This window comes from Cygnus atratus, chromosome 21 (genome assembly GCF_013377495.2).
Source record: "Cygnus atratus isolate AKBS03 ecotype Queensland, Australia chromosome 21, CAtr_DNAZoo_HiC_assembly, whole genome shotgun sequence".
In the NCBI taxonomy this organism is placed as follows: Eukaryota; Metazoa; Chordata; class Aves; order Anseriformes; family Anatidae; genus Cygnus; species Cygnus atratus.
In genome coordinates, this window is record NC_066382.1 from 4,686,197 (window position 1) to 4,709,903 (window position 23,707).

General features: G+C 38.7%; 1 protein-coding gene across 11 annotated transcripts in view; it reads left to right on the forward strand.

Annotated features, from left to right (window-relative positions):
- The window catches only part of KIF1B (kinesin family member 1B), a 93,747-nt gene that overhangs the window by 14,285 nt on the left and 55,755 nt on the right, over positions 1-23,707 (forward strand). For 6 of the 11 annotated variants that reach the window (XM_035557464.1, XM_035557459.2, XM_035557456.2 and 3 more), the window contains exons 3-12: positions 9,103-9,179; positions 11,475-11,654; positions 13,827-13,892; positions 15,489-15,667; positions 16,394-16,505; positions 17,210-17,287; positions 17,507-17,572; positions 19,847-19,922; positions 20,224-20,302; positions 20,811-20,953. In XM_035557464.1, coding sequence (XP_035413357.1) covers positions 9,103-9,179; positions 11,475-11,654; positions 13,827-13,892; positions 15,489-15,667; positions 16,394-16,505; positions 17,210-17,287; positions 17,507-17,572; positions 19,847-19,922; positions 20,224-20,302; positions 20,811-20,953 — 1,056 coding nt within the window. Of the gene's footprint in view, positions 1-9,102; positions 9,180-11,474; positions 11,655-13,826; positions 13,893-15,488; positions 15,668-16,393; positions 16,506-17,209; positions 17,288-17,506; positions 17,573-19,846; positions 19,923-20,223; positions 20,303-20,810; positions 20,954-22,117; positions 22,160-23,707 lie in introns of all 11 variants that reach the window. The other 5 variants (XM_035557454.2, XM_035557458.2, XM_035557455.2 and 2 more) reach the window with 1 other exon arrangement.

The following is a 23,707-nucleotide window of genomic DNA, read 5'->3' on the forward strand; positions in this document are numbered from 1 at the left end:
ATATATTTTGTTACAATAATTTTTTTTGTAGAAAATAATCCTGGAACCTTAGTGAGGTACTTGGTTTTCCTTCTAAAGCATTTCTCGTGGTTGTACAAAAAATAACTTGAAGTGTTAATTCTGAACACCATTAAAAAAAATGTATACACACGCATTTTGGAAGATGACTTGAAGGTGGGGGTGGAGAAGATGAACAGTTAATGATTAAGGGTGCAAATATTTGGCCTAGAGCAAGACCATTGGACGGCCAAGCTGTTCCAGCTAATGTTAAATGCAGTTGGACTTCTGCAAAATGTTAAGGAGTTAGTACGGATCTGTATTAGACAGGTGATAATACTAATGAACCCAGAGAGGTTTTGTGTGTCAGTGGTGAGTAAAATTGTGCAAAATGCTTCTTCTTCAGAATTAGTGCCCGCTGACCATGCACACAGAACAAGGGCTTTTAGAGGTGTTTCTTTTATAAATGCTTAAGTAATGTGCCTTCTCTCATTATGACGATTTGCATTATCTTACTTCTACTTGCAATGAGAACTGCTTCAAGAATCCAACATTTTCACTGCGTGAATCATTTCAGCTCTTGAGGCTGGCAGAACCAACTCCCCAGGATTCTGCTGCTGCATGATGTCCTTTTAATGGAGTACTGACAATGTGTCTGAAGGTCAAAATGGCCTTCGTAGAAAACCTTTGGCTTTTGGAGACAAAGTCATGTAAAAGTGGAGAGTGGGGGGTGAGATTGTATTATCTTAAAGCAAAAAAAAAACACAGGAGAAAAGAATTGAGCAGAACTCCAGTGCTTAGCCAGCCACGGCATGAAGCTGATGCACAACTTCTGCAGCAGGACGCCGTCAGGTAATCAAATCACAATGGAAGTTTTGGGATGGTTTGGGTTCAGCTTTTCAGATAGCTAGAGCAGCGTGGTTCGACTAGCTCCCACTTGATGCAAAGCCTGCTGGCATGCTGTTCTCCCAGAACGCCAGCTGTAGAGATGGTATTTATAGCAGTTGGATCTGCAAGAGCAGCTGAGGATGAGAGTGGCTTTCCAGCAGCTTCTGTGAGCGAGCCTTTGCCTTGCTCTGGTGCTGGTGAGCACAACGCCCTCCCCCACCCAACCTTTCTCCCAGTGCAGGGCTGAAATTCCACAGTGGGGAGAGAATCCGGTTGAATTCCAAATGAGCTGTTCTTAGCTTCTATTTGGTCGCCTTTCCTTTTAATGATTTGAAAAATGCAAACAATGCTTTGAAAAGCAGGCACTGTTTTACAAGCTGGAAGTGTCCATTTCCCTTCATTTATCTCTTGTAATAACAACCCTGAAAGTCTGTCCTATAAAAACAGTATAGCCATAGATCTGATTGCAACGTATGCCTAGGAAAGAAGCCTGTATTAAACGTGTTTTTGCGGGGTGTTATTCACGTTCCAGCACAGAAGAATGCCTGCTCCACCCTGCTCTCAGTAACGAACGTGTTCTCATTGTTGTCATTCCAGTCTACAGATGGCGCAGATATATTTTCCAGACACACACATTTTAAGAGACTGTATATTTAATGTTAATTTGGTCCTGTGGATTCAATTCCGAAAGTCCCAGTGCTTTTATATGTTCAATTGATTACTCAGATGTCGTAAAATAAAACTACTGCTTGTATTGATTCAAATAGAATTTCAAGAAGGCACAGTAAAGAGCTATTTGGTGTTTGTTTCCCTAAATATTTGTTTCCCTAGCATCTTTTCTGTCAACTTCTGCCTGTTTCTTTACCAATAATTACGAGAACAAAACTGTAGACAGGACTGTGCCTTTTCTGCTAGCTGTTATCTCTTAATGTGTGCTGGCATTTGGTAGGAACGTGTGCTCTGGGTAGGTTACTGCTACCACTAGGAGAATTATTGAGGCTGATGGGAACTCTTCAGTTAGGTGAAAACTCGTCATTTGAACTGTTTCTATTTCGTATGTAGAAATAAAGGAGGGTTTGCGCCTTTAGCATTGACAGATGGGCAGGGATACAGGGATGGAAGAGGGAAGTGACAGAAAGCAGACTGCATTGCAGAACGATGGAAGTTCAGTGTCTGCAGCTCCATACCCGGCCTCCACCATTACTGGGTTTTACTTCTGAACGGCAATTGATAGGAGGCTGCTTTTTTTGAATATTAATCTGTCAGTCTCCTTCCCTCCCCTGCACAGACTGTGTGTCAGCTAATCCCAGGATTTAGCCCAAGTTAATTCTGTCTGCCAGTGTTGATCTGAAGGGCAAACTGCAGTTAGCCGGTACCTTGCTGGAATACCCTCCAGAGTGACTAAGATGTGGCGTGTCTGATGGCAGCGTGCCCCGAAACACAACTCTGATTGCTGGGGAGGTGGAGCTGTTGAATCAAGTGACTTGAGCTAAATGCAGTGAGGAGTAAGAGAATACTTTCAGTTCTTACCTCTTGTGTGCTTTGCATCCTGTGTCTCCATTCAAAGAGTGAAGAGCGTTGCTTGTATCCCCAGACAAAGGGCTGCAGGTGATTTCTAACCTGCAAGATTTATGGCATGCTGAGGAGCAGTGCTGCTTGGGATCAAAGCAGATATTTGAACCGCAAATTCAGTACCCTTATAAACTGACATGAGATTTAAGCAGTTAGGAAGGAATTTTGTTTATTCTTTGTGCCCACAAAAATATTGATGCAGCTGAGTAGATGGGAGTAGAAATGGGGGCTGATCTTGGCTGAGCTTGCCTTCCCGCCCCGCTTTCTCCTCTGTAGGTTTCCCACTGTCTCTTTACTCTGCTTTAAAGGGGAATGGAAGTGTAAGTCCAGAAATGAAGGCCTGAAGTGGGGATGTGTTTGGGTGTATATTTAGGAAGGAGTGAGACAGAATGCTGCTTCTAACTGAAAGTATCACAGAAGGCTAGAAATTTGTATCAGCTCTCTGTTATGCCTTGCAGTCTGGTTACAATTGTAAAATTAAGTGTTTATTTGATGTGTGCTTTTTTGAGATAAACTTCAACAAATGAAAACTGCATTGTAAGGCAAAAAATAATAATAATCCTAAAATGATAATTGGAATGCAAAATAATACGTGTTAGAAAATATAAGAGTACCATCTCAATACTGAAGCTCTCTGTCAAAGCTTGCAAACAGCTTTTGCTAAAATTAGAAACTAGAAGTGAATTCGATCCCATAGGTTTGAAAGGCTGAAGGTGTATGTTATTTTTGTGCTGGCTGATCCAGCAGATGGTGGGTGGTATGAAAATGTTACCTAAGGAACAAGGAGTGATCTAGAGGTTGGGCTGTGGAAGTGCCTCGTGCCAAGAAACAAAGTTACCTGTTAGTGAGGGCATGTAGGATCAAACGTTTTGTGGAGATAGGCTTGTTGTTGATACTGCACATCTAAAATTATAATTCCTTTGATTGTGCTTCAGCTTTCTTCTCATCTTTTATTAGTCAGTACTGTTCCTACTATATGCTTTTCCTTTACAAGGACTAATTGGTTAAAGTATGTGGGTTGCATCTTGTAATCTAAATCTGCATTGCCAGCCATCTGTTCTGTTTTGAAAAAGTTCTTTTTTGTAGTTATCCATACAGATCAGCTGCATTGGAAAATGAAGAAGTAGCCTGGAGAGGAGGGGAAAAAAAAAGTCTGTCATTTGTATTGTATCAGTTGATTAAGTAGAGAAGCAGAACTGGCATTGTTCTTTTGTGTTTGAGGGAGTGTGGGAACAGGAGTTATATGAGTATCTCTTATATTCTGGGTAACGGGCCATAGGTTGCTTTTTATCCTTTATTTGCCCCTGCAGTTTTCCAATTGTGTAATCGCACAGGATCTCTTTTGATAAGCAGACTCCAGGAAAGTCATGCTAACCTTCCAAAAGCTTTGGAGCACGCTTCTGCTTTTGGAAGTTGTCCTGTTATGGGAGCAATACCTGTGAGCTGCGTTGGAAGACTGTCATTGTGTTTGAGCTCTGATTTTTCTTTGTGAGTCTTATGCTCTGATTCCTCAGTGACGGTGATTTGTCTGCAAAAATGACTTAGTTGCATATATTTTCCCTACACATCCCAACCAATCTCTGGCAAGTTATACGTACAAAGTACAGAGCCTGAAATTACAGCTGCTGACTTGTATATTATCATTTAATAGCATACTTAAGAAAATCAAAGTTAACGAAAGAGATCAGGATAACCTAATGTTTGCTTATGTAATGATACACAGCTTTAGATTATTTGCTGTGAAGAAGCTGGTTCTAAAACTGTTGGTTTCCTTACCTTTTGGTCAACGCTACATAAAATTCCTAGATGTTTCTAGGTACAGGTGTCAGAACAAACCCCACAAAAGTTAAATAGCTAAATAGAGCTGTTTAAGTAACTTGAGCTTCAGAGAGTATATGGATTACTACTGCTTAAAGGCACCTCAGACAGCGTGAAGAAGTTCTGTATGGTTTACCATATAACTGTAAGGAGAAAGAAGCTTTTAAAATGTAAGACTACTTTCTGTAGAATTTATATGTCTGGGCTGGGCTGGCAGTGAGTATAAATGTTGATATATTCAGTTAAATAAACGAAATAAAATTCAATGGTAATGCTACAGAGCTATTCACACTGTGCACTTTTATGTAAATTTTTTATTCATTTGACATCTGATATTTTTACCTATTCTGTTTTCTTACAAAGCTGGAAAACTGATTTGAATATTATGTCTGAAGGTGAAACCTGTTACTCAAAATTTGGGGGAATTCAAAATTCAAATGTAAAAACAAAAAACACTCCTCCAATGATGTGGACACTTATTTCCCTCAACCAGACCAACAAGCTGCAGGGTATTTTTATAACACGAATATTCCCATGCTTTTTTCTCAGCCTTTCATTCCAAAGGGAAATGCTGACCATTAATCCAGAGTTTGCTTTGCTGATCCCAGAAGAGATTTTAATCACTGAAGTCAGAAAACAGCATCTTCAACTTGTTCTATCCTTTCCACATATGTGAAATAAGAGTTGTATGTAACCTTCAATGGCAGTGGTATAAGGTGGTGATCTGGTAGAATACCTCTGCCACTTCTGTTTGGTGCAGAAACCTGAACTTGTGGGAAGCTGAAAGATTCCAAACGAGCTAAGAAGCTGGCTCTTAGTAAAGCAGGGGGCCTGAAAAAGGGATTGAATTTCTCAGAAACTGGCTGCTTAGGCTAGCTCCAACTTTCAAAGTTGCTACAGTGCCATGCTGACGGTAACTAATTATAGCTGCAGCACAAAGCGTTAGTCTCAGTCTGCAAACAGAAAAGTTAATTGCCAAGTTGGACCTTTGAAATATCAGATAAACAAATTTATTCTGTAAGATAAAAAGGCCATTAATGTGTTCTTGCTGTGATCGTCTGCCTTATTGCCTTTCTCATTTCCTGAGGCTCTGTAATTAAACCATTAGCTTGTGTACCATGCCGTGAGTCTGCTGTGGTGTGAGGAGATGGATGATGACCTAGTTCATGATTTACTAATACAATGCGTCTTGGCCTTGCGTGGTTTAAAAACCAAACAAAATAACTGAAAAGCTTTTACTGTTCTTGTGAGTGTTGAAGACCCTGGAAGCAATCCTTTTACTTGTTAATTCTATTTGTTTCCTTGTTCAACTGAAAACGTGGCTTGCTGAGTAACATGGTATGTGAAATCAATGTTGCCCACTCAGTCTAATTTCTGCGCGATCATGCTGGCTTTTTTCAGTTTGGCTTACGATATTTGAGGTTAAAGCTTACCTGTACTACAGAAAGTCTTCTAATTTTCTTCAGACGTATCCACAAGCTTCCTTAAGAAGTCCCTCCATAGATGATGCTTGGTGCAATAGACACCTTCAAGCTAGGTCAGCTGCTTTAATTTGAATTCCTGGTTCGTTAGCGGCCTCACCATCTTCTTTCAGGCATTGTATCTCACCCTGTTATGTATCCAGCCACTTGGTTCAAGTTCAGACCACATCAAACATGACTGATGCTAGCAGTTACGCACTTGATGCTCAGTGCTGTAAGAGAAGAGAGCTTTGGTCCGCTTGAAATCAGTCGAGGTTGTAATCTTATATTTTCTCAGTTGTTCTGCTCTCCCGGATTCCTTTGTAGACAGACAGAATTCTGTTAAACCAGTGATTCTGAAGATGGAGGATGTAGACTGTAAGAAACCAGAATGGGGATAAAAACAATTGAAGCTTGAACTTGAAGTTGAGTGAGAAGGCTGTGGCTGGATCAGAGCAGCGAGGGACAGCATGCAGAGTTCCTGGCAGCCAGGAGGTTTCCTCTACCCTGTTCCTGTTGCTGTGGAAGGTTTTGGCCAGGCAGCTGCATTCCCAACCTCTGACAGAGCTGCCTTCTTGCACGTTGATCTCCCTTTCCTAATATGCTTCTCAGGATACACTTTGCAAAAATGTGCATCCTAGAAAGTAGCTTTCAGAACAGTGAGCTGCGCACGGGACTTAATGTGAGGGAGCTCAGAGAAGCTAAAGAAAATAAATAAAAGTAAAAATTGGAGGGGAACCACTAGCATAAACCTGGAATCTAAACTTGTCTCTTCATGAATGTGATGGATCAAATTTAAACCTGAAGCCAGTAGGATGGAGCTGTAAGGGCAAGCTTGTAGTGCATGTCCTGACACTAAGCGTGTTGCATCACTGCAGATCTTGTCTTTCATGGGTGGTCAACATCCTTATGTGCACAGCCAGCTGAGTGAAAAACTAGTCGTTGCTTTGAATGCTTGGCTTCCTCGCTTTCTTTTTGGAAATAACCTAGATATTTTCATTTTTTAAACAATTGGTACGATGTGTGTATTTTGACATCAAACTTATTTTTGATTAATGCTGAAATTTATGCTGTTGCTTGTAATGTTTCCTGACGCAGTAGAAGCTTAGGATGCAATTTTTCTCTCGTTTCCTTGGAGAGAACAAATGCAGCTTTGCCTTGGCCAGGAGGAGTGGCCGTTTTGTTTATAGACAATGAAGTTAAAAATGAAAAAGAAAAGACTGAATACTTGCTATTCCGCTGTAGATCCTATAGAGACAGCTCAGTCGTTCTGTGGGGTAAATAAGGCGAGATCAAAGCTCTCTTGTGCGATTGAATTTGCACCTTGGAATAAAACTGCACCGATGTGGCATTGGGGTGAGTTTTTAGATTGGGGTTAAAAGCACGTTTCTTTGTCAGCAAAGCTGTAGCAAGGCTTCTGCTTGTCTGGATTTCCTTCCCAGGTTGCCTGGCCAGGAATATCCCATTTCCAGGCCAGCGCGTTCCAGTGAGGCGGTCACTCCTCCCTCAAACGTAACACCGAGTTTGGGTTAAAATGATATGCTGTGGAGATTAAGCAAGAATGTAAATTTATGGCCAGGAGAGGTGTGTTCGTGTATCTGCTTAAAATTATGTTAGTAATACAAAGGCACAGGTTCTATTTATTGCTGCTTTTTCCTGCTTCTAATGGTTAAATTTTACCTTGAGCTCTTAACCCAAAATGATTGAAAGAAAATCATGTCCCGTCTCTAAGGACGTTACATCGAACTGATTTGGAGACGGTGTTTCTTGTACTGTTTTTGCGTAGGAGCTTCCTGGTACAAGACACGACTTCCTTACCTTCCAGAGCTTTGATTGCTAATGATTGAGTGAGAAGCAGGACAAGCTGTAAATCGTAGCAGCCTGGAATCCACTGAAAGAGAATTGGTTTAGCTTAGGGGTGGGAGAGCTGTCTTGTGGGATTTGTTCACTTTAGAGCTGGTTTAATCCTGTGTGCTGTAGATTTACTACTGTTGGGCCAAGACTAGCAAAGGGAAACTAAAGCCGTGTAGGACTGCTTAGGTTACCTCTTTGTTGTGTATTGATGCCCATGTTGCTACCCAAAGCTGCACGTGTTTTTGCCATGTGATGCTGTACTGGTGCACAGCATATTTTGCGTTGGCTTTGCGTGTCTGTCAGCTTTCGTACAGCAAGAATGTCAGCACAAGGTGCATCCAAGTAAAATGGAGCTGACCACAAGAAATAGAGTAGCAACTGTTGCTATTTGCAGTCCACAAAGTGATCCCTCCTCCACACTGTAGTTTTGGCCAGCAGCCCTGCACGGGGACTCAGCATCTGGTGGAGTGATTAAATTTTGAAGGGAATTCTGCAACCACGTTTTCAGAGACTTCACTGCAGCATGTTAAGTTCATAATGCTTGAAATGCTAAGAGATGTGGGTGTTAGGATTTTTAGTTCTGACAGAAGTGGAAGAAGCTCCCATCTCCCAGAACCGTGGCCTTCGTGGCCTGAATATGTGAGAAGCAGTCATTCGTTGTTTAGGATGGTTGTTTGGGATCAGAATGTAAGTTTTCCCTGGGACGACTGTCACCATGTCTCTTCTTTGTTTGTAGATTTTGTTTGCATGTCTTAATTAGTATATCATTCCCAAAGGCAAATTGCTGCCATAGGTGCAGTGGGCACGTGTAAACCTAAGGTGGTTTATCTAATTTTGGTACCCTCATGAGTGTGCCTTTTTAGAATCCTTATTGTGTGGATGATTTTGAAAACAGCTGATGGAAATGCTAATGTAAGTACTTCCAGTACTATAGTCTTGGGAGAAAGGAGCAGTAGAGACTAACTTCTGCATCAAGATCTGTTCTTATAAATTACGCTCCTTAGAATATATAATCTACAGGCATGTTGTATGCCATTAAAACAACTGGAATCTATTGTGTATTAATTGCTTCCAGGCAAAGGTTATGGGAATCTGTTTTATTGCTGGGAAGAAAAAAGAAAAACAAACAAACAAACAAAAAAAACCACCCACACACCTAACATGTATTTGGAAAAGTTTCCATTAATTGCAGGGAATGCATATGTATGGATCAAATATTGAAAGAATTAAAGGGATTGAGAAAAAGAGCATAAAAATTACAGATGTACTGCTATGGAAATTTTGTATAGCAGCATCAATTCCTTTTAGGAATGTTTTTCCATAACTTATTTCAAATAAGGCTTACGTAAATAGTATTAGGAAACTGCGAGTCTATTGCTTCAATCTTATTACTGCTGTGCAGTGTGGGAACTCTCTGAAAACTCACACGCAGATTAAGATGAGGGTCAGCAGGCTCATTAATTATGTTGCTAAATGCCAAGTTAGCTAAGTGTTTAAATTTTGTTTCCTGTAGGTATTATCAACCCAAAGAATCCTAAGGAAGCGCCAAAGTCCTTCAGCTTTGACTACTCTTATTGGTCCCACACATCGGTAAGTTCTTTCAGAAGAAAACCATTTTTCCTTGATTTGTTTGATTTAACTGCATTCTTTTTTTTTTTTTTTATTGTTTTCCTGACCATGCCACCCCTGTCAGATGTTTCTGCACCGTCTCTCTTGCCCTCATTCAGATTAAAAGCCTGGGAGAGGGGGAAGCTAAGCTCTTGGGAGTCTGATAGCAAGTTGTAGCTATTTGGAAGATTACTTAAAATAATCACAAACTGTGTCCTGTTGTAAATATTTAAGGATGCATGTGAACCACAGTTACTTCACTTCTATGTTGAGCAACTTTCACTTGTCTGCAAGTTCTTGCACTTCAAGAGAAGATGTGGTCTGGGTTCCCTTGGCATATCTGGAAAAGGCAGAGTAGTGACCTATGCTTCCACTAGCTGCAAAAGCAATAAACTTTGTCATTTAACTCCTCTGCCCCACCCTCCTGTGAATTAGTACTAAGGTCTTGCTGACTTCCAGTAATTGTTCTAAAGCAGGACTGTGTTCTGCCATCTACCCCCCGCCTTTTTTTCGTCCAAAAATACAGAAAGAATGGGTCACATTTTTTGAAGTTGTTAATTTTATTAATTTGGATGGTGCAAAGACAATCTTGTTGGCCACAGATTTGCTCAGAATGATGTTTTCACGATGAAAACCTAGAAAAAATTTGGATTTGTGCAGCTCTTTTCATGATTCTTCCTGTTGAGTGACCTAATTTCCAGAGCAGCTATGCATATAGATTATGGGGTCAGTTGGAGGAATATTAAGAATATAAGTAGTACTCAAAACTAGCAGATACACTGTGTCAAGGAAAGGAACCTGGTCTAAGAAAACCTTGAACCTAGCTTGAGAATGTTAGCACAACTAATTTTTGTCCTGATTTCAGGAGCAACTAATGTTAAAATCCAACATTTTGTGAAAAGGGAGAATGTTAACTTAGTAATAACGTAGTGACGTACACATTGAAGTTTCTATGGTATGTTACCTGTGCAGTCTGTTCTCATTTGTGCAACATAAAACTCCTGCATAGATTCTCATTAGTGTGATAACTTTTAGGGAAGTCCGTGGTAAATATTTGAAAATGATGAAAAGGACATCAGGAAAAAGAGCATATACAGCAAATCCCACTTTGTCACTATTTTTGTATCCTGTACCATGCTTGGAGCTGTGTCTTGGACTGCCTCTAGTGACTCCATGCTGGAGTCCGACCAGTGCAGGGCCTGAGTGCCTGATGTGTGCTACATAAAAAATGGAGGATTCATTTGTTCAGTTCATGAAGTTTTGTTTTGAGCAGGTTCTGTGTTTGCCTTGAGATCTGGCACCTTTGTTCTCTTTGATGTCTTGAGATTATTTTTTCTTTCATTGCATGTGCAGCAGTATTCCTTTTCATCAGACAGTAGTGGAGGTGGTGCTTTATCCAAAATATAACAAACTTTTCAGTCAAGCATTTGAAGGTGATGCCTTGCTTTGTCCTTCTTCAGATTTCTATCACTGGAGCTACCTGTAGTAAAGTTTTTGTGCTTTTCTTGATTTTTTTTTTTTTGCTTCATTCTATTACCTGGATAAAGTGTTTTAAAGTAGTTTCCCTCCCCTCCCAGTGTTATATTCCAGTTTTATTGCTAACCTTGAGTTTAACCATAGAGAAATGTTCTGATACACTGTCCTTGACTGGTTCAGCGACTTGCTAATTTAAAAATGTATATTTTCATACTTAAGGATTTTGTAATCCCCAGTACAGTTAGCGAGGTTGCAAATAGAAATCTGGATTGGATTATAGGCAGTGAAATCAGAAAGCTGCAAGAAATTTTTTAAAATGATTTGCATGCACCTTCAGTCTAAAAAAACTAAGCAGCTTTTGCTTTTCTTCCTCTGCTGCCCTGCTGAGCCCTTGTCAAGACTAGCCACTGGGGGATTTTGTAGCTTCTAGACCTTCTCTGTTTGTATTGTCTCTCTGAACTCTACTTCTGTCTTTTAACTCCCTCCATTCCAAACACCTTGAATTCTGTTTGGCAGTGATCTTGCACAAAAGATGTCCAGTAGTTCCAACAATGTTCACAAACCAGAACTGGTTTCTTTTCTTGTGGAGATTGCTTCCTCAGTGGTGATGGAGTGGTCCTGCCATGGTTGTCAGTGTCATTTTGTTGGTACTGCCTTTGGAAAAATGTGTAAACATGTGCTATGTTTGCCTTTTCCTAAGAGATTGACTCAGAAGATAAAAGTAGATTAAAACTAATTGCTTTTTGAAATGGTATGTGAGTGAGCAACGTCTGTTCTGATGCTGTTTTCATGTCCTTACAGCCTGAAGATCCCTGTTTTGCATCACAGAGCCGTGTGTACAATGATATTGGAAAGGAGATGTTGCTGCATGCCTTTGAGGGCTACAATGTGTGCATTTTTGCCTATGGACAAACCGGAGCTGGGAAATCCTACACAATGATGGGCAAGCAGGAGGAGAGCCAAGCAGGGATAATCCCCCAGGTAGAACAGAACACAGAAAGGGGTTTATTTTTATACCATTTTCAGATTCTTGCTGGCTGATACAGTCTTTTGTATTGAGATAGTTCACAGAGAACCGTAGCTTACTTCTGAAGTGAAAGAAATCTACTCAGAAAAAGAGTAAAGAGATGCAAGTAATATTTACTGTTATATTTTTTAAAATTGTACTATAAATTCTCTCTCTATTTATATATATATATATATTCTCTATATATTTCTGCATCCAATGTCTCTGCTTCCCCAACACACTAGCAAATGAAGATGTCTTATTCACTAGGTTTCTTGTCTGCTTCTCTGACTCTAGTTAGGATAGCACTTGAGCACTTTGTATTCAGCAGGAGTTCCAGAGGTGATACTGCTGATGAACTTGCCAGAAACTTTTTGTGAAAATGAACTTCCCAAAGCTAAAAACTGAGTAATACCTTTTACCTCAGTAAGAAATGAAGTATATCAAATCTGCGGGAAACAAATTTAGGGCCTCTGAGCACAGCCCAGTGTTGTTGCCCCCTGAGGTTGGTTTTGATACTGCCCATGAAATATAAGAAGTTGAGATACACCCACAGAAAACTGGGACTGGCATTCAGTTGATGCTGCCACTTGTTCTAAATGCAGACCTTCCTCGGTGTGTAGGTGTTGACAGTGGACTAAGTTTGGCAATGGAGGAATGCACTGTCTTCCAACAAAGTAGAAATCTGAGGTTGGATTTCCATTTTAATAAACGTGCTGAGCAGCCTGAGTCGTCATTCTGCTACAGGTTTGCTGTAGGCATTGACCCTGTGCCATGGGTATGAAATAGACAATGCAGGTCATTGTTTTCTGTTAATAGTACAGGCATTGTATGCTGAATTATTTAGCAAGTGCTCTGGTACCATTTGAGGCTGCATATAGGTTATCTTGAAATAATGTTAGAAGAGTATATTTGTACACTTATGCAGTGATGATTTGATGAAAGACATTATTGTTACATGTAAGAATTTCCATTTTTTCTTTTGCAGTAATATATCAATATAACAGGTGAAATTAGTTAAATCCGTGGAAACAGCTCAGTGCTCAGATTCTTTGAGTTGTAATCTTGATGTTCCTATTTGTCTTTTTGTAACCTCTAATGGAAATTAAAGACTGCTAAAATCTGTAACATTCCTGTAGATGTAATCATGTTCCTGTTATCTACCACAGTTTCTAAGCAAAATCATTTCCTTCCACTTTCACTGTGAGAAGTCTCCTTATAAAGGAACAAAATGAGTTGTCTGTTCAGGGAGAACTTGTTGACTCTGTTCTTTCTTGTCACGTATGGAGAGGATACAGCACAATTGCATTTGAAGTGGTGTAGTGGTGACATTAAATTTCGGTGTGTTGGCAAAAATCCCTGGCTCTGTCTGCCAGTGTCTAGTGCGAAATCTTATGCTTTAACCATGTGTGGACTGAATACTTGAGTATATGCTTTAAAATTGCCTGTGTTCATCATAATGATTATTTTCCATACAGTGGTTAGTAGCTAAGTTAGAAACCTCTTTCTGTGCTTATTCCTCCATGTGCTCATGCTTTTTAATCTCTGTCCATATCCATGTGCTTGCCAAGTGTTGATTTTTCTCCTTTATGACGTTAATTTGAGGTCTCACACAAGTTATTTGTAGATAAGCACTATCGAAGTAGTAGAATGCCAATAGCGGAAGTATTCTTCATATGAAGATGCTGTTAATGAATTTTGAAACTATCTGGCTATTGATTTAAATCTGAATCCTGAAACTTCAGCACACCAATGAATTGACACAGGGTTGTTAGTTTAAAAATAATCAGACTGCTATTTTTATGAGACTAGGAGAGGATTAAGTATTTTAATATTTGCTTAATCTTACTTCCACTTCCAGTTATTACAGGCTTTAAAGTTATAATGGGTAATTTTTCTAATTTTGTAGTACATTATAATAATATTGGTTAAACCTAGAACAACTGTAGTACTCCATAAAATAAACTATTAAGGTTGGATGATAGTGATAGAGAGTTGAGATGATGCCTCTTCCTAGTGAGGCTGTTTGTGGTTGAAATCTGTTCTTTTTCTTCCCCTTCCCTCCTGTGCAAAGTTAATGATTTGTCGTAGTAGTTACTACTTCCTACTCAGAACTAATTTCTGTCTTGGGTTTAATCTCCTTCCAGCTATGTGAAGAACTGTTTGAGAAAATCAATGACAACAGCAATGAAGAAATGTCATATTCTGTAGAGGTGCGTATAGTGATCAGTCAATATTTGTGTGCTGGTCATCAGACTGAGCTTAGGTGCAGCATTCTTGATGTTGCATTAAGATGCTGAGTTCTTTGTTTTGAAAGCATTGTCTTTTCTTTGTTTCGTGTTGGTTGCAAAAGTACAAGTAAAATATTTCTAGGACTTTTCTCCCCACCAGAAAATGAGTGCACCTTTACCTGTGACAGCAATTGTCAAGTACATGATGGGCTCAAAAAACAAAAGATGCATTCATAGATAATGTTTTGACCACTGGATGGAAGATTACATGTTTCTTGTCAATTAAAATAGCCATAATTTGTATCCTGATTCTCTGTGAGACTTGACTAGAAGAGTTTACTTGCTCATTCCTACCTAGCATCTCCCGTTAGCAAGACGAGTTTGCAGACAGAATGGAAGTAGAGGAGCAGAACTGAAACAATGCTACAGATAAGTGTGGGTTTTTTGGTCATAGGCTGAGTTTAAACTGGTGGAATGAACCACCTGGTGGGAAGGGAGGTCTGGGGTATGAACAAAAGAAAAGTGCTTAGGAGGATATTCGTATCCACAATTGTGGCTAGATGGGTTACATTGGTCTCTACAGCAACTGCTGTTTTGTTTTGTTTGCCATACCATTTTATGGCTGAGTGGTTTTAATTTGTTAGTTACAGTCCCTAAAACATGCCTTGAGTTGTTTCATTTCATATCCCAGGCTTTTTGCTAAGTTTTAGGTGCATAGTTATGGAATAATACTGGTGGTGATTAATTGAAACAAAATACTTCTTGTATCCCAGTTTGAGATAGAAAGGCAGGCCGGAGTACAGTTTCATTATTTATTTATTTATTTATTGTTAGTGTAGCGGTTCAGGGAGGTTGTCACTGGTAACATTTGTAACTTGGTACTCTCTTCACTCAGTACTTGGTAATATTTCTTTGTAGGTTGGTACCCATAATAAAGATTGGTTTACAGAAAAAAATGTTTAAACCTTGCATATATTTAGAAATTTGTCGGCACTTAATTAAAAAAAAAAAAAATCTTAACTTCAGAATTTATTTCAAAGCATACAGATTTAAAGTTACCATTGTTTGAATAATTGTACTGATGACTCAGGTGTATAATAAGATTAGGGTGCAGTTCAGAACCAATAGTTGCTCCTACCTTCAGGAAAAAGATATATATTTTTCCTGTAAGTTTAGTTTGGGGGGTTTATAAGAGAGGTTACTTGTAAGGAGACTCTTTTTACCATTTGTCATTTGCCCCTTTCTAAAGGTAGTTTTGTTGATGTGTCATGTTAAAAGTGATTATGAACTCAGATGTAAAATTTTTTAACTAAACACCAGTGGTTTTTGAAATGGTTGAGAGATCTACACATGGGTGGAAGGTCTGTAGCTTTTATTGGAGACTTGCCACATGTGACTCATGACTCTTCTTCCCTTCTCCCATTGTGTCAAGCCATAAAACGAACTGAGACACCTACCTACAGCTTTGCTGTAGTGGACTGGGGGAATTTCTGCCAGTGGCATTCTGAGTGCTGCAGAGTTTCTTGTGGAGGAAGCCTTAAGAATCACTAAATTATCCATGCAAATTCCTCTTTCCAGGTGAGTTACATGGAGATTTACTGTGAAAGAGTCCGAGACTTGTTGAACCCGAAGAACAAAGGGAATTTGCGGGTGCGAGAACATCCTCTGCTTGGACCATATGTGGAAGATCTGTCCAAGTTGGCAGTCACGTCTTACACAGACATTGCAGACCTCATGGATGCTGGAAACAAAGCCAGGTGAGTGACAGTGGTACAGACTTTTATCTCCTTTGCGGGATTATATGGCTTATAGCACCACATTTAAAATACTTCTGTGATGCAGTGGTGCTTTTTTAAAACCTGATGTCAGATTTGGAATAGTATTCAGATATGCACTGATCGATTCTATTAAAAGGCTGAAATTGATTTGTGTGGTATAATAGTGTTGCAAATCACTGTACAGATACTTAAAGCCTGTAATGGCTTGAGATGAAATACGTAAATTACTGGCTTTTAATTCTGCCTTTTGATGTGTACAGTATTACATTATTGGTATAAACAAGCATGTAAGCATAATGCTTAATTCACTGAAGTGGTCGGGTCTAAAGTTGGCATCCCCACTTTAGGTTCTGGTTCATTAGTAGTTCATGTCATATGTAAACTGTACGATCCATTTAGCAGTCTGTGTGAGAGACTGATGTAAATTTGCATTTTCTTATGTGTTAGCGTTGGGCAGATTAGTGACTATACAGATTGAGCAAGCTCTGTTTAAATTGTGCTGAAACTAGGAGGAGCTGAGCAGTGAAAAATCATTTAAAAAATGTTCATGGTATTCAGTGTGGCTTGGTCTTGGTAGGGCCAAACATCAACTGTACAGCCTCTTGGTCTCAATACTCTGCAGCTGCATTGAATCCTGCAGGTTGTTTTACTCGGAGCATAGAGGCTACTGTTTCCTAAACATGTCTGTATCTGTTCCTCTTTCAGGACTGTGGCAGCTACCAACATGAATGAAACTAGTAGCCGCTCTCATGCCGTGTTTACAATTGTCTTTACTCAGAAGAAACATGATGCAGAAACTGATCTTTCCACGGAGAAGGTATTTTACAAATAAGAAGTACCTTTGTGAGTGGTTTTCACAAAGCTTCCCTGCAGTGACCGATTCTTATTGGCAGTATGAAGAGACAATGGGAATTAATTTTTTTCCGGTGTTTTTTTAAGGTGAACTTGCTGTATGCCTTGCTAGAACCTTTTTATTTCTTACTGGATTTTGTTTGACTGTAATTCTAAAAACAATACACGCAGGAAAATACGTGGGAAGAACTTAAACCTTAAGGTCTAGGTTCTATGGGGAGGGATATGTGAAATAAATTAATCTTCCCCAGTCACGTTCCCAGAACTTTCTGTGCTTTTGCTTGTTGGTGGGAAATTGGAAATTTTTGTCTTGTTAGTTCTCTGTGGGAACAGGGATGGGGATGAATATGACTTACGGAAGTTTTAGAATATACACGTTAAAAGGAGATATGCACTATTTATCATGGAACAGTTTTCTGGCATATTTTTTTTTACTCTGCAATAGAGGCTTTGCGTGCAGAAGTAGCTGAAATATGGGTAATGTTCATATTTCTCAATTGATTACTTTGGAAAGACAAAAAAACGTTTGCGAAAACTTGATTTGACTAGTTTTAAGCACACTATGATTTTTAGACTGAGTTTTTCTCATGCTATAGAATTCTTCAAAGTTCTGTTCTTACTGTAGTTCACTAAGAACTAATTCTAGTTGTTAATGTTTCCTGTCATCAGGTCAGCAAGATTAGCCTCGTGGATCTAGCTGGGAGTGAGCGAGCTGATTCAACTGGTGCCAAAGGAACCCGATTAAAGGTATCAGGCGGCTGATCTTTGGGTGAAGAAAGGGGAGTGGGTGCACAAGCAGCATAAGGATAAGAAAGAATTGCGACTATTTTTTCCATACTTATTATAAAAAAAGTGAAGACTTCTTTTTCCTCTAATGGAGGATGTGATATTTGGTTCTTTTAGTCTGCAGAGATTCATGGTTGAAAATTATGAATTACTGTATAATACTGGATTATGTTTTCCCAGGAAGGAGCAAATATAAACAAGTCTCTCACAACTCTGGGTAAAGTTATTTCAGCATTGGCAGAAGTGGTAAGTACGGCATTTACGTACCTGCAACAACCTTTCCGTAACTTGTAAAACTGAAACAGTGAATGCTATACAGTACAGCAGAGCCATTCACTGTTCTTGGCCTAGCATTCTCAGCAGAGTTAGCTGTGTGTATTTTGACAGATGAATTGTATCCTAAGAATTTCATGCAACCTCCTAGAAACTTTATTTGTAGGTAGATTGAAGTATTTGTTTTAGTTGTGAAGAAGCCTTGCCGAAGGAGCCTACATTTATGTAAAGGGCGTGTTCACATAGCAAGCTTTTAGTTCTGCAGAGCTGCAGTAGTGTTTTTTATTAGAAAGAATAATTTTAGGAAGCTAAGTGCAGACTTCTTGTTAAAATACTAAAGTGTCAAATGTTAGAAATATCAGTGTAATAGCTTGATTATCACTGGCTTTTTTTTTTTTGCAATGGCCAGACTTAATATTTTGAGTGGAGTAAGTATATGGTGATCCAAACATTATCGTCTAGATTTAGAAAAGTACTTTCAATTGTTATTTAAAAAGTTAAGTAAATTAATAGTGCTTTTAAAAGGGTGTTGAGAACAGCTTGGGACGGGTTGAATGTAATTAAGTGCTTTTTAGTTATTTTTTTATGAAAACCATTCTAATTCATGGGGCTTCTCAAAAGAATATGCTATCCAAGCTAACATGGAAATTTATATATAAAGGTGGTATTAAAAAGCTTATCTTGTATTTTACTCCTCTTCCTTTAATGCTTTCAACTTAGGATAACTGCACCAGCAAGGTAGGACGGTCTGAGTAGTAGTGGATGTTGTCTTTTTTGATCAGCTCTGAGATTTTATTCTCTTGAGTTCTAAATCAAAGAGCAGGGATCTTTCATGACAGGTCTTTGGGAAATTCCTGTAATTAAAAAGTACAGTTGTGAAATCTGAGAATTTTCAATACTAAAACTCAAAAAAATACTGAAGTTGGAGACAAATTCATGAAAAAATCACATTTGAGGTTGTTGTGGAGATACTCTTTTCTTATATCCCTGCTCCTGATTTGGTGAATTAATTTTGCTCTAGGAAGCAAAATTAGAAATATTTGTTCTAGGAAGAAATACTTTCTTTGCTTTCATGCTTCTGCTCCCCATGCATTTTTCTTTACCTCACATGGTAGGCTGCAGGCAGTAGCCTCTTCTGGTTTTCTAAAATGACTTGAAAAATTTTGCAGACGTCGTCTGGTGCTTACCTGCCTTTCATAATTTCACTTGTCCATTGTAAGGTTACTCACCTTTGGCAAGGGACAATAGAATTGTTGCAAGACTAATACTCTGTTTTTATGTACTTCTTGACTGTTGAGAGGAGTCTTGCACAATTTATAATTAGGCCTTTTATTGCAAAGTCATATCCTTTGTTAAATGTTGTGTGGAATTAAAGTTTTGGCATCTCTCGAAGCGAGATGTTTGCCTTTTTAACTATTTCAGTAAGTAAATAGATGACCCAAGATTCACATTCTCTTATAGAGTTTTAGGAAGTTAATGTTGTTTCTCTTAGACCAAACAAGGAAGCTAGGGAAAGGCTTTGCAATTAAATTTGGAGGGAATTCTGCCAAAGTTGCTGACAAGGTCTTCTTTCTTTGTCTGAAAGCTTTACATTACTGATTTGGGGACGAAGTACTTAAATGCTTGGGCACCTGTCTTGTGACCTTGTGATTTGTGAAAAAGTTTTAGGTTTTAAAACAAATATATGCCCTCCTTTCTACTTCTAGTTACAGTTACTAAGCCTCTTCATCTTTTTTGTCAAGTTTGCTAATAACTGCTTACAGAAACACAGGAAGATGGGCTAGTTGTCCTCTCGTATGTGTACCTGTACCTCTGTAGCTGTGGAATTTCCTGTAATGGCCTTTAGACTACTCAAAAAAGTCATAATGTGTCTAGTAAAGGAAGAGTGAATAGTGAATTTTTCCCTGAAAGTCAGATTTACTGCTTAAATTTTCTTGGAATGGTATTAGAACACAGTATTTAAATGCCATAAAGATCATCTTCGTCAACAGGAAAGCCTTTCTGAAGGCAGTGCTACAAAGGTATTATGTGGACTGCTTACCTGTTTAGATGTCTGAATATGTTCCGAGCTACCTAATATCAAACTCTGTAATCATTTTTCAGTTGAGGATGGGTGACCCCCCTGTTTTAGACAGTAAATGTGTATGCTTTCATAGTTCTTCTAATACTTATCCCATGCTGATGTTTTAAAAGTTCATTTTCCATTCAGTGTTGATTGTTTTAATAGTGTGTTTTTTTCCTTTGCAGAGTAAAAAGAAGAAGAAGACAGACTTCATACCATACAGAGATTCTGTACTAACATGGCTTCTTCGAGAAAATCTAGGTATGGCTGATTTTACCTATGCCAATATAGAAAGAAATTCCCACTAAATTTTCTGAATGTTTTTAATCACTTAAATTTGTTTTCAGTATGGGTTTAAATATTTTAAGTAGTCAAATCTGAGCCATGTGTTTCACCCTTTGATAAAGTTGCAGCTCTGTTACTGTTTTGTGATTTTTGTTTTCCTTAGTTATGCAGAATGTAGTTGAATTCTGTACTTTATAGAAAATACTGATATTCAGTAGGTAATAGTATCTAGATTGTGCAGTGCACAGCCATCTAATACTTCACTTGTGCATTATAGGTGGTAACTCCCGAACTGCTATGGTTGCTGCTTTGAGTCCAGCGGATATCAACTATGATGAAACTTTGAGCACTTTAAGGTACAGTCTTTTCATCTGAGATGGATATGGGTAGACATTAGCTCTGCTGGACACAGGCTATACTTCAAATCTTCACACAGAAATTTGCAGGGAAGAAAAACTATAATGGCAAAAACTCAGTTATCCTGAAAGAGGAAAACTGATTTTTAGTATGTGAGTAAGGAACTAGGATCTTATTGCCTACTTTTAATTTGAAAAATCAGACTCATCTTCTCATGTTTGTATGTTGTTTTGCAGTGTGTTTGCTAAAATTAAGCATTTTAGTTGAGCTGAGGCTTTTAAGCACTGAATAAAGGGAAGAAAAAATCTATTATGCACGTGATGCACCTTGCTAATGCATCTTAATTATATCTTGAAGATGTCTTGTCCTTTTTGGAGCAGTACCCTATGTTAAGTATGAATTATTCTGACATACAGTTACAAACTAAATGTCTTCTATGTTGCTGCATTCTTGTGTTGCATATGGGCAACTATATGTTCATTATAAGTTGTTTTTGACTGGTTCCAGGTATGCTGATCGTGCAAAACAGATTAAATGTAATGCTGTTATCAATGAAGATCCCAATGCCAAGCTGGTGCGTGAGCTGAAGGAGGAGGTGACAAGGCTTAAGGATCTGCTGCGAGCCCAGGGGCTTGGAGATATTATTGACAGTAAGTGGATTAAACAGACCTTGCCATCTTGGGGTTGGTCTCCTTTAAGGAGAAAGGAGAGCTGGGCCTGTGAGAGAAAGGAGTTTAAAAGATGGAAGTTGATGTAGGTGCTTACTTTAGATGTTGCACATAGTTTTAGGAACGGTAGCTTCTTAGATCTTTAAACAACCCATCCTAGTATTGTCTGTAGAGTTGATAGGATACCTTCAGACTCTCACGGAAAAACATTGAGATGGATTTACCTATTGTTGCTGTGGAGGGGATTTTTCTGTAATAGAACTTCCATGTTCAAGAGTTGCCTTGGTGAGTTAAGAAAGGTATTTTGTCTGGCTGACGGTAAGAGGATAGTTGTGATACAGAAACTAATTTCATACTGAGAAAGCAAACACTTTCCTATTTCTTAAAGGTAAAGGTCATTAGTTGGTACATGGCTTCACTACAGTGCTTGTTCAGAAAGGAAAATGTGCCTAATTCCTGTTATACAGTGCCGTTAGTAACAAAGAATTTGTCATCTCAAAATTAGCTATGAAACAGCTGCATGTGAATAAAATAATGCATTATTTTGGGACAAGAGTTTGTTAGGTTAGCCAAGCTGTATTGTACTGATTTGCTTTGCCAGCAACCTCTTAAAGTACTAAAACAAACTTGTGCCTGAATTATTTCTTGGCACTCATTCCAAATAAGGCAAACAAACTACAATTTTAATTGCTACATTCTTTTACAATATGAACAGTGTTTTAATTCCTAGTGAAGGAGGTGCCCATAAAAACACACAATGTATTCTGGTGGATTTGAATAAGCTATAATTTGCTGCTTAAAAAGGAAAAAAGATTGTGATTTTTGTGTAAAAAAAGAAACATTCACCAGTTCTTGGTTTGTTAGAGTTTAATGGCCTGTGAAGCAGAAATCCTGACTTAAAGATGTGTAATATGTATGTTACCTGTCTGTTTGTTTTCAAGAGATGGGGGCCAGAAGAAAATGAAATGCAGGTGTTTTCATGATTGGTGCAGTCCATGTTTTTTGGTTCTAAATCAAAACTGGAAAAGTTACTGAAAATTGTGTATTGTCTCTTTAAAGTTAAAGTAGTATTTTCTTCCCTTCCTATGTCACTGGTGAATCTTCAACTATGATCCTTCTTGTATTTTCCCTGCCGCTTCCCTTCAGTTGATCCAATGGGAGATGAATACTCTGGAAGTGGAGGCAAATGTGTGTATTGTGTGGTTCTCTTCTTAACCTGCTTCCTCTGGGTCAGCTTTTAACTGAGCGTTGCATGCCAGCATTTCTCACAGGGAAATCCCAGACAGAACACTCGCTGTGGATATGTAATACAGTTTCTTGAATATCAGCTTAACCAGCTTAGATAAAGTTGACAGTCATAAAAAAAAAAAAAGTTTAGAATGCAGGATATGTTCATAGCTTGCTTTCTGGCAGAATACAGAAGGGAGAATGGCAATTATTTAGCCAGTTTTCATCACAGCTAATACATTCGAGCTAGAAATATTTTTCTCAAATCTCTTTCAAGTTACTCAGCTGAAACCCCTCCTACTCACCTAGTTTCCTGACCTTTTAACTTTTCTTTTCCACTTTGAAGTATTTATATTTAAATGTGTTGATTAACTCAAGCTGAAATGATACCAGTTCCTCCTGGAGACTGAGATTTATTTTCTTTATATATAGTCTATTTAAACAAAGAAGTTACACATCTCGTAATGATGAAGGTCCCTTATTTGAGCTGAAATACCTGGTTGATGATGATTATCGTAATAGAGACAGAAATACTTAGCAAATGTCATTTTGTTTTTGTTCTTCTGTTTGTGTTTATGGAAGGGAAATATGCATAGTCCATTGCAAGAGAAACATCTGCTATGCATTTTATATAAACTTTGGGTTGGCAGATTGTTTTAAACTCTTTCAGCCAGTCTTCACTATCACTCAAACAATATCAACTAGAAGAGATCTGTCTGAAATTTCCTAAAATCAAAGCTACTGGTGGTGTAAAGACTCATCCTGGCCTTGTCTGACTTTCTGATGCTGCTTCCAGCGTGTGCATATGTCATCGGTTAAAGCTGCAGCCTCCAGGAGAAGCGTGCATGGTGTTGAGGGTTTTGGTTCTCAGTGGTCACAGCAAGTGTGAAAGCTATTGCAAGTGCCACTTCTTTATCTCCAGGAGTGCATGTGTCTATTGGCCTTTCGAGACTTCATCCCCCTGCTCTGCCATGTCTGCTTTTCTCATCCCGATGGCGTTCCCTCTCCTTAACCTGCCTTTCTTTTGTTAACCTTCCACCCCTGCTCCCTTTATCTGCAGATGGTGGTTTTCAAACTGACTTGATGCAATCATCAGTTTCATGAGGCTGAAATGGAAACTTGAATGTGGAGTGAGCTGGGGTGTTAGGCTTACCCATGGCACTGTTGTTCAGGATAGGAGTAGAGGAGATGTGGAAGGACACTGGCATTTATGCAGTGTCTGTGTGAGCACCTCTCATTTTTCTAAGTGCAAAGCACTTGTTCAGAACGTGTGAGGTCTGATTTGACCTGCTTCTTTCTGAAGAGTGATTACATGAAAGGATTTGTTTGAGCTAAAAATTAAAGCTATCAAAATTATTTAAACTGAGCAACCTGGTAGTCTGATATTTCCATGTTAGAAGTTACTTTTTGTGATTATTCTGAGGATATGGTTTACTGACATATCTGAGAAGCTAAGTTAGATCAAAATAACTTGCCTCTGGGTGTTTGTTCTTAAATCATTCACGTGCT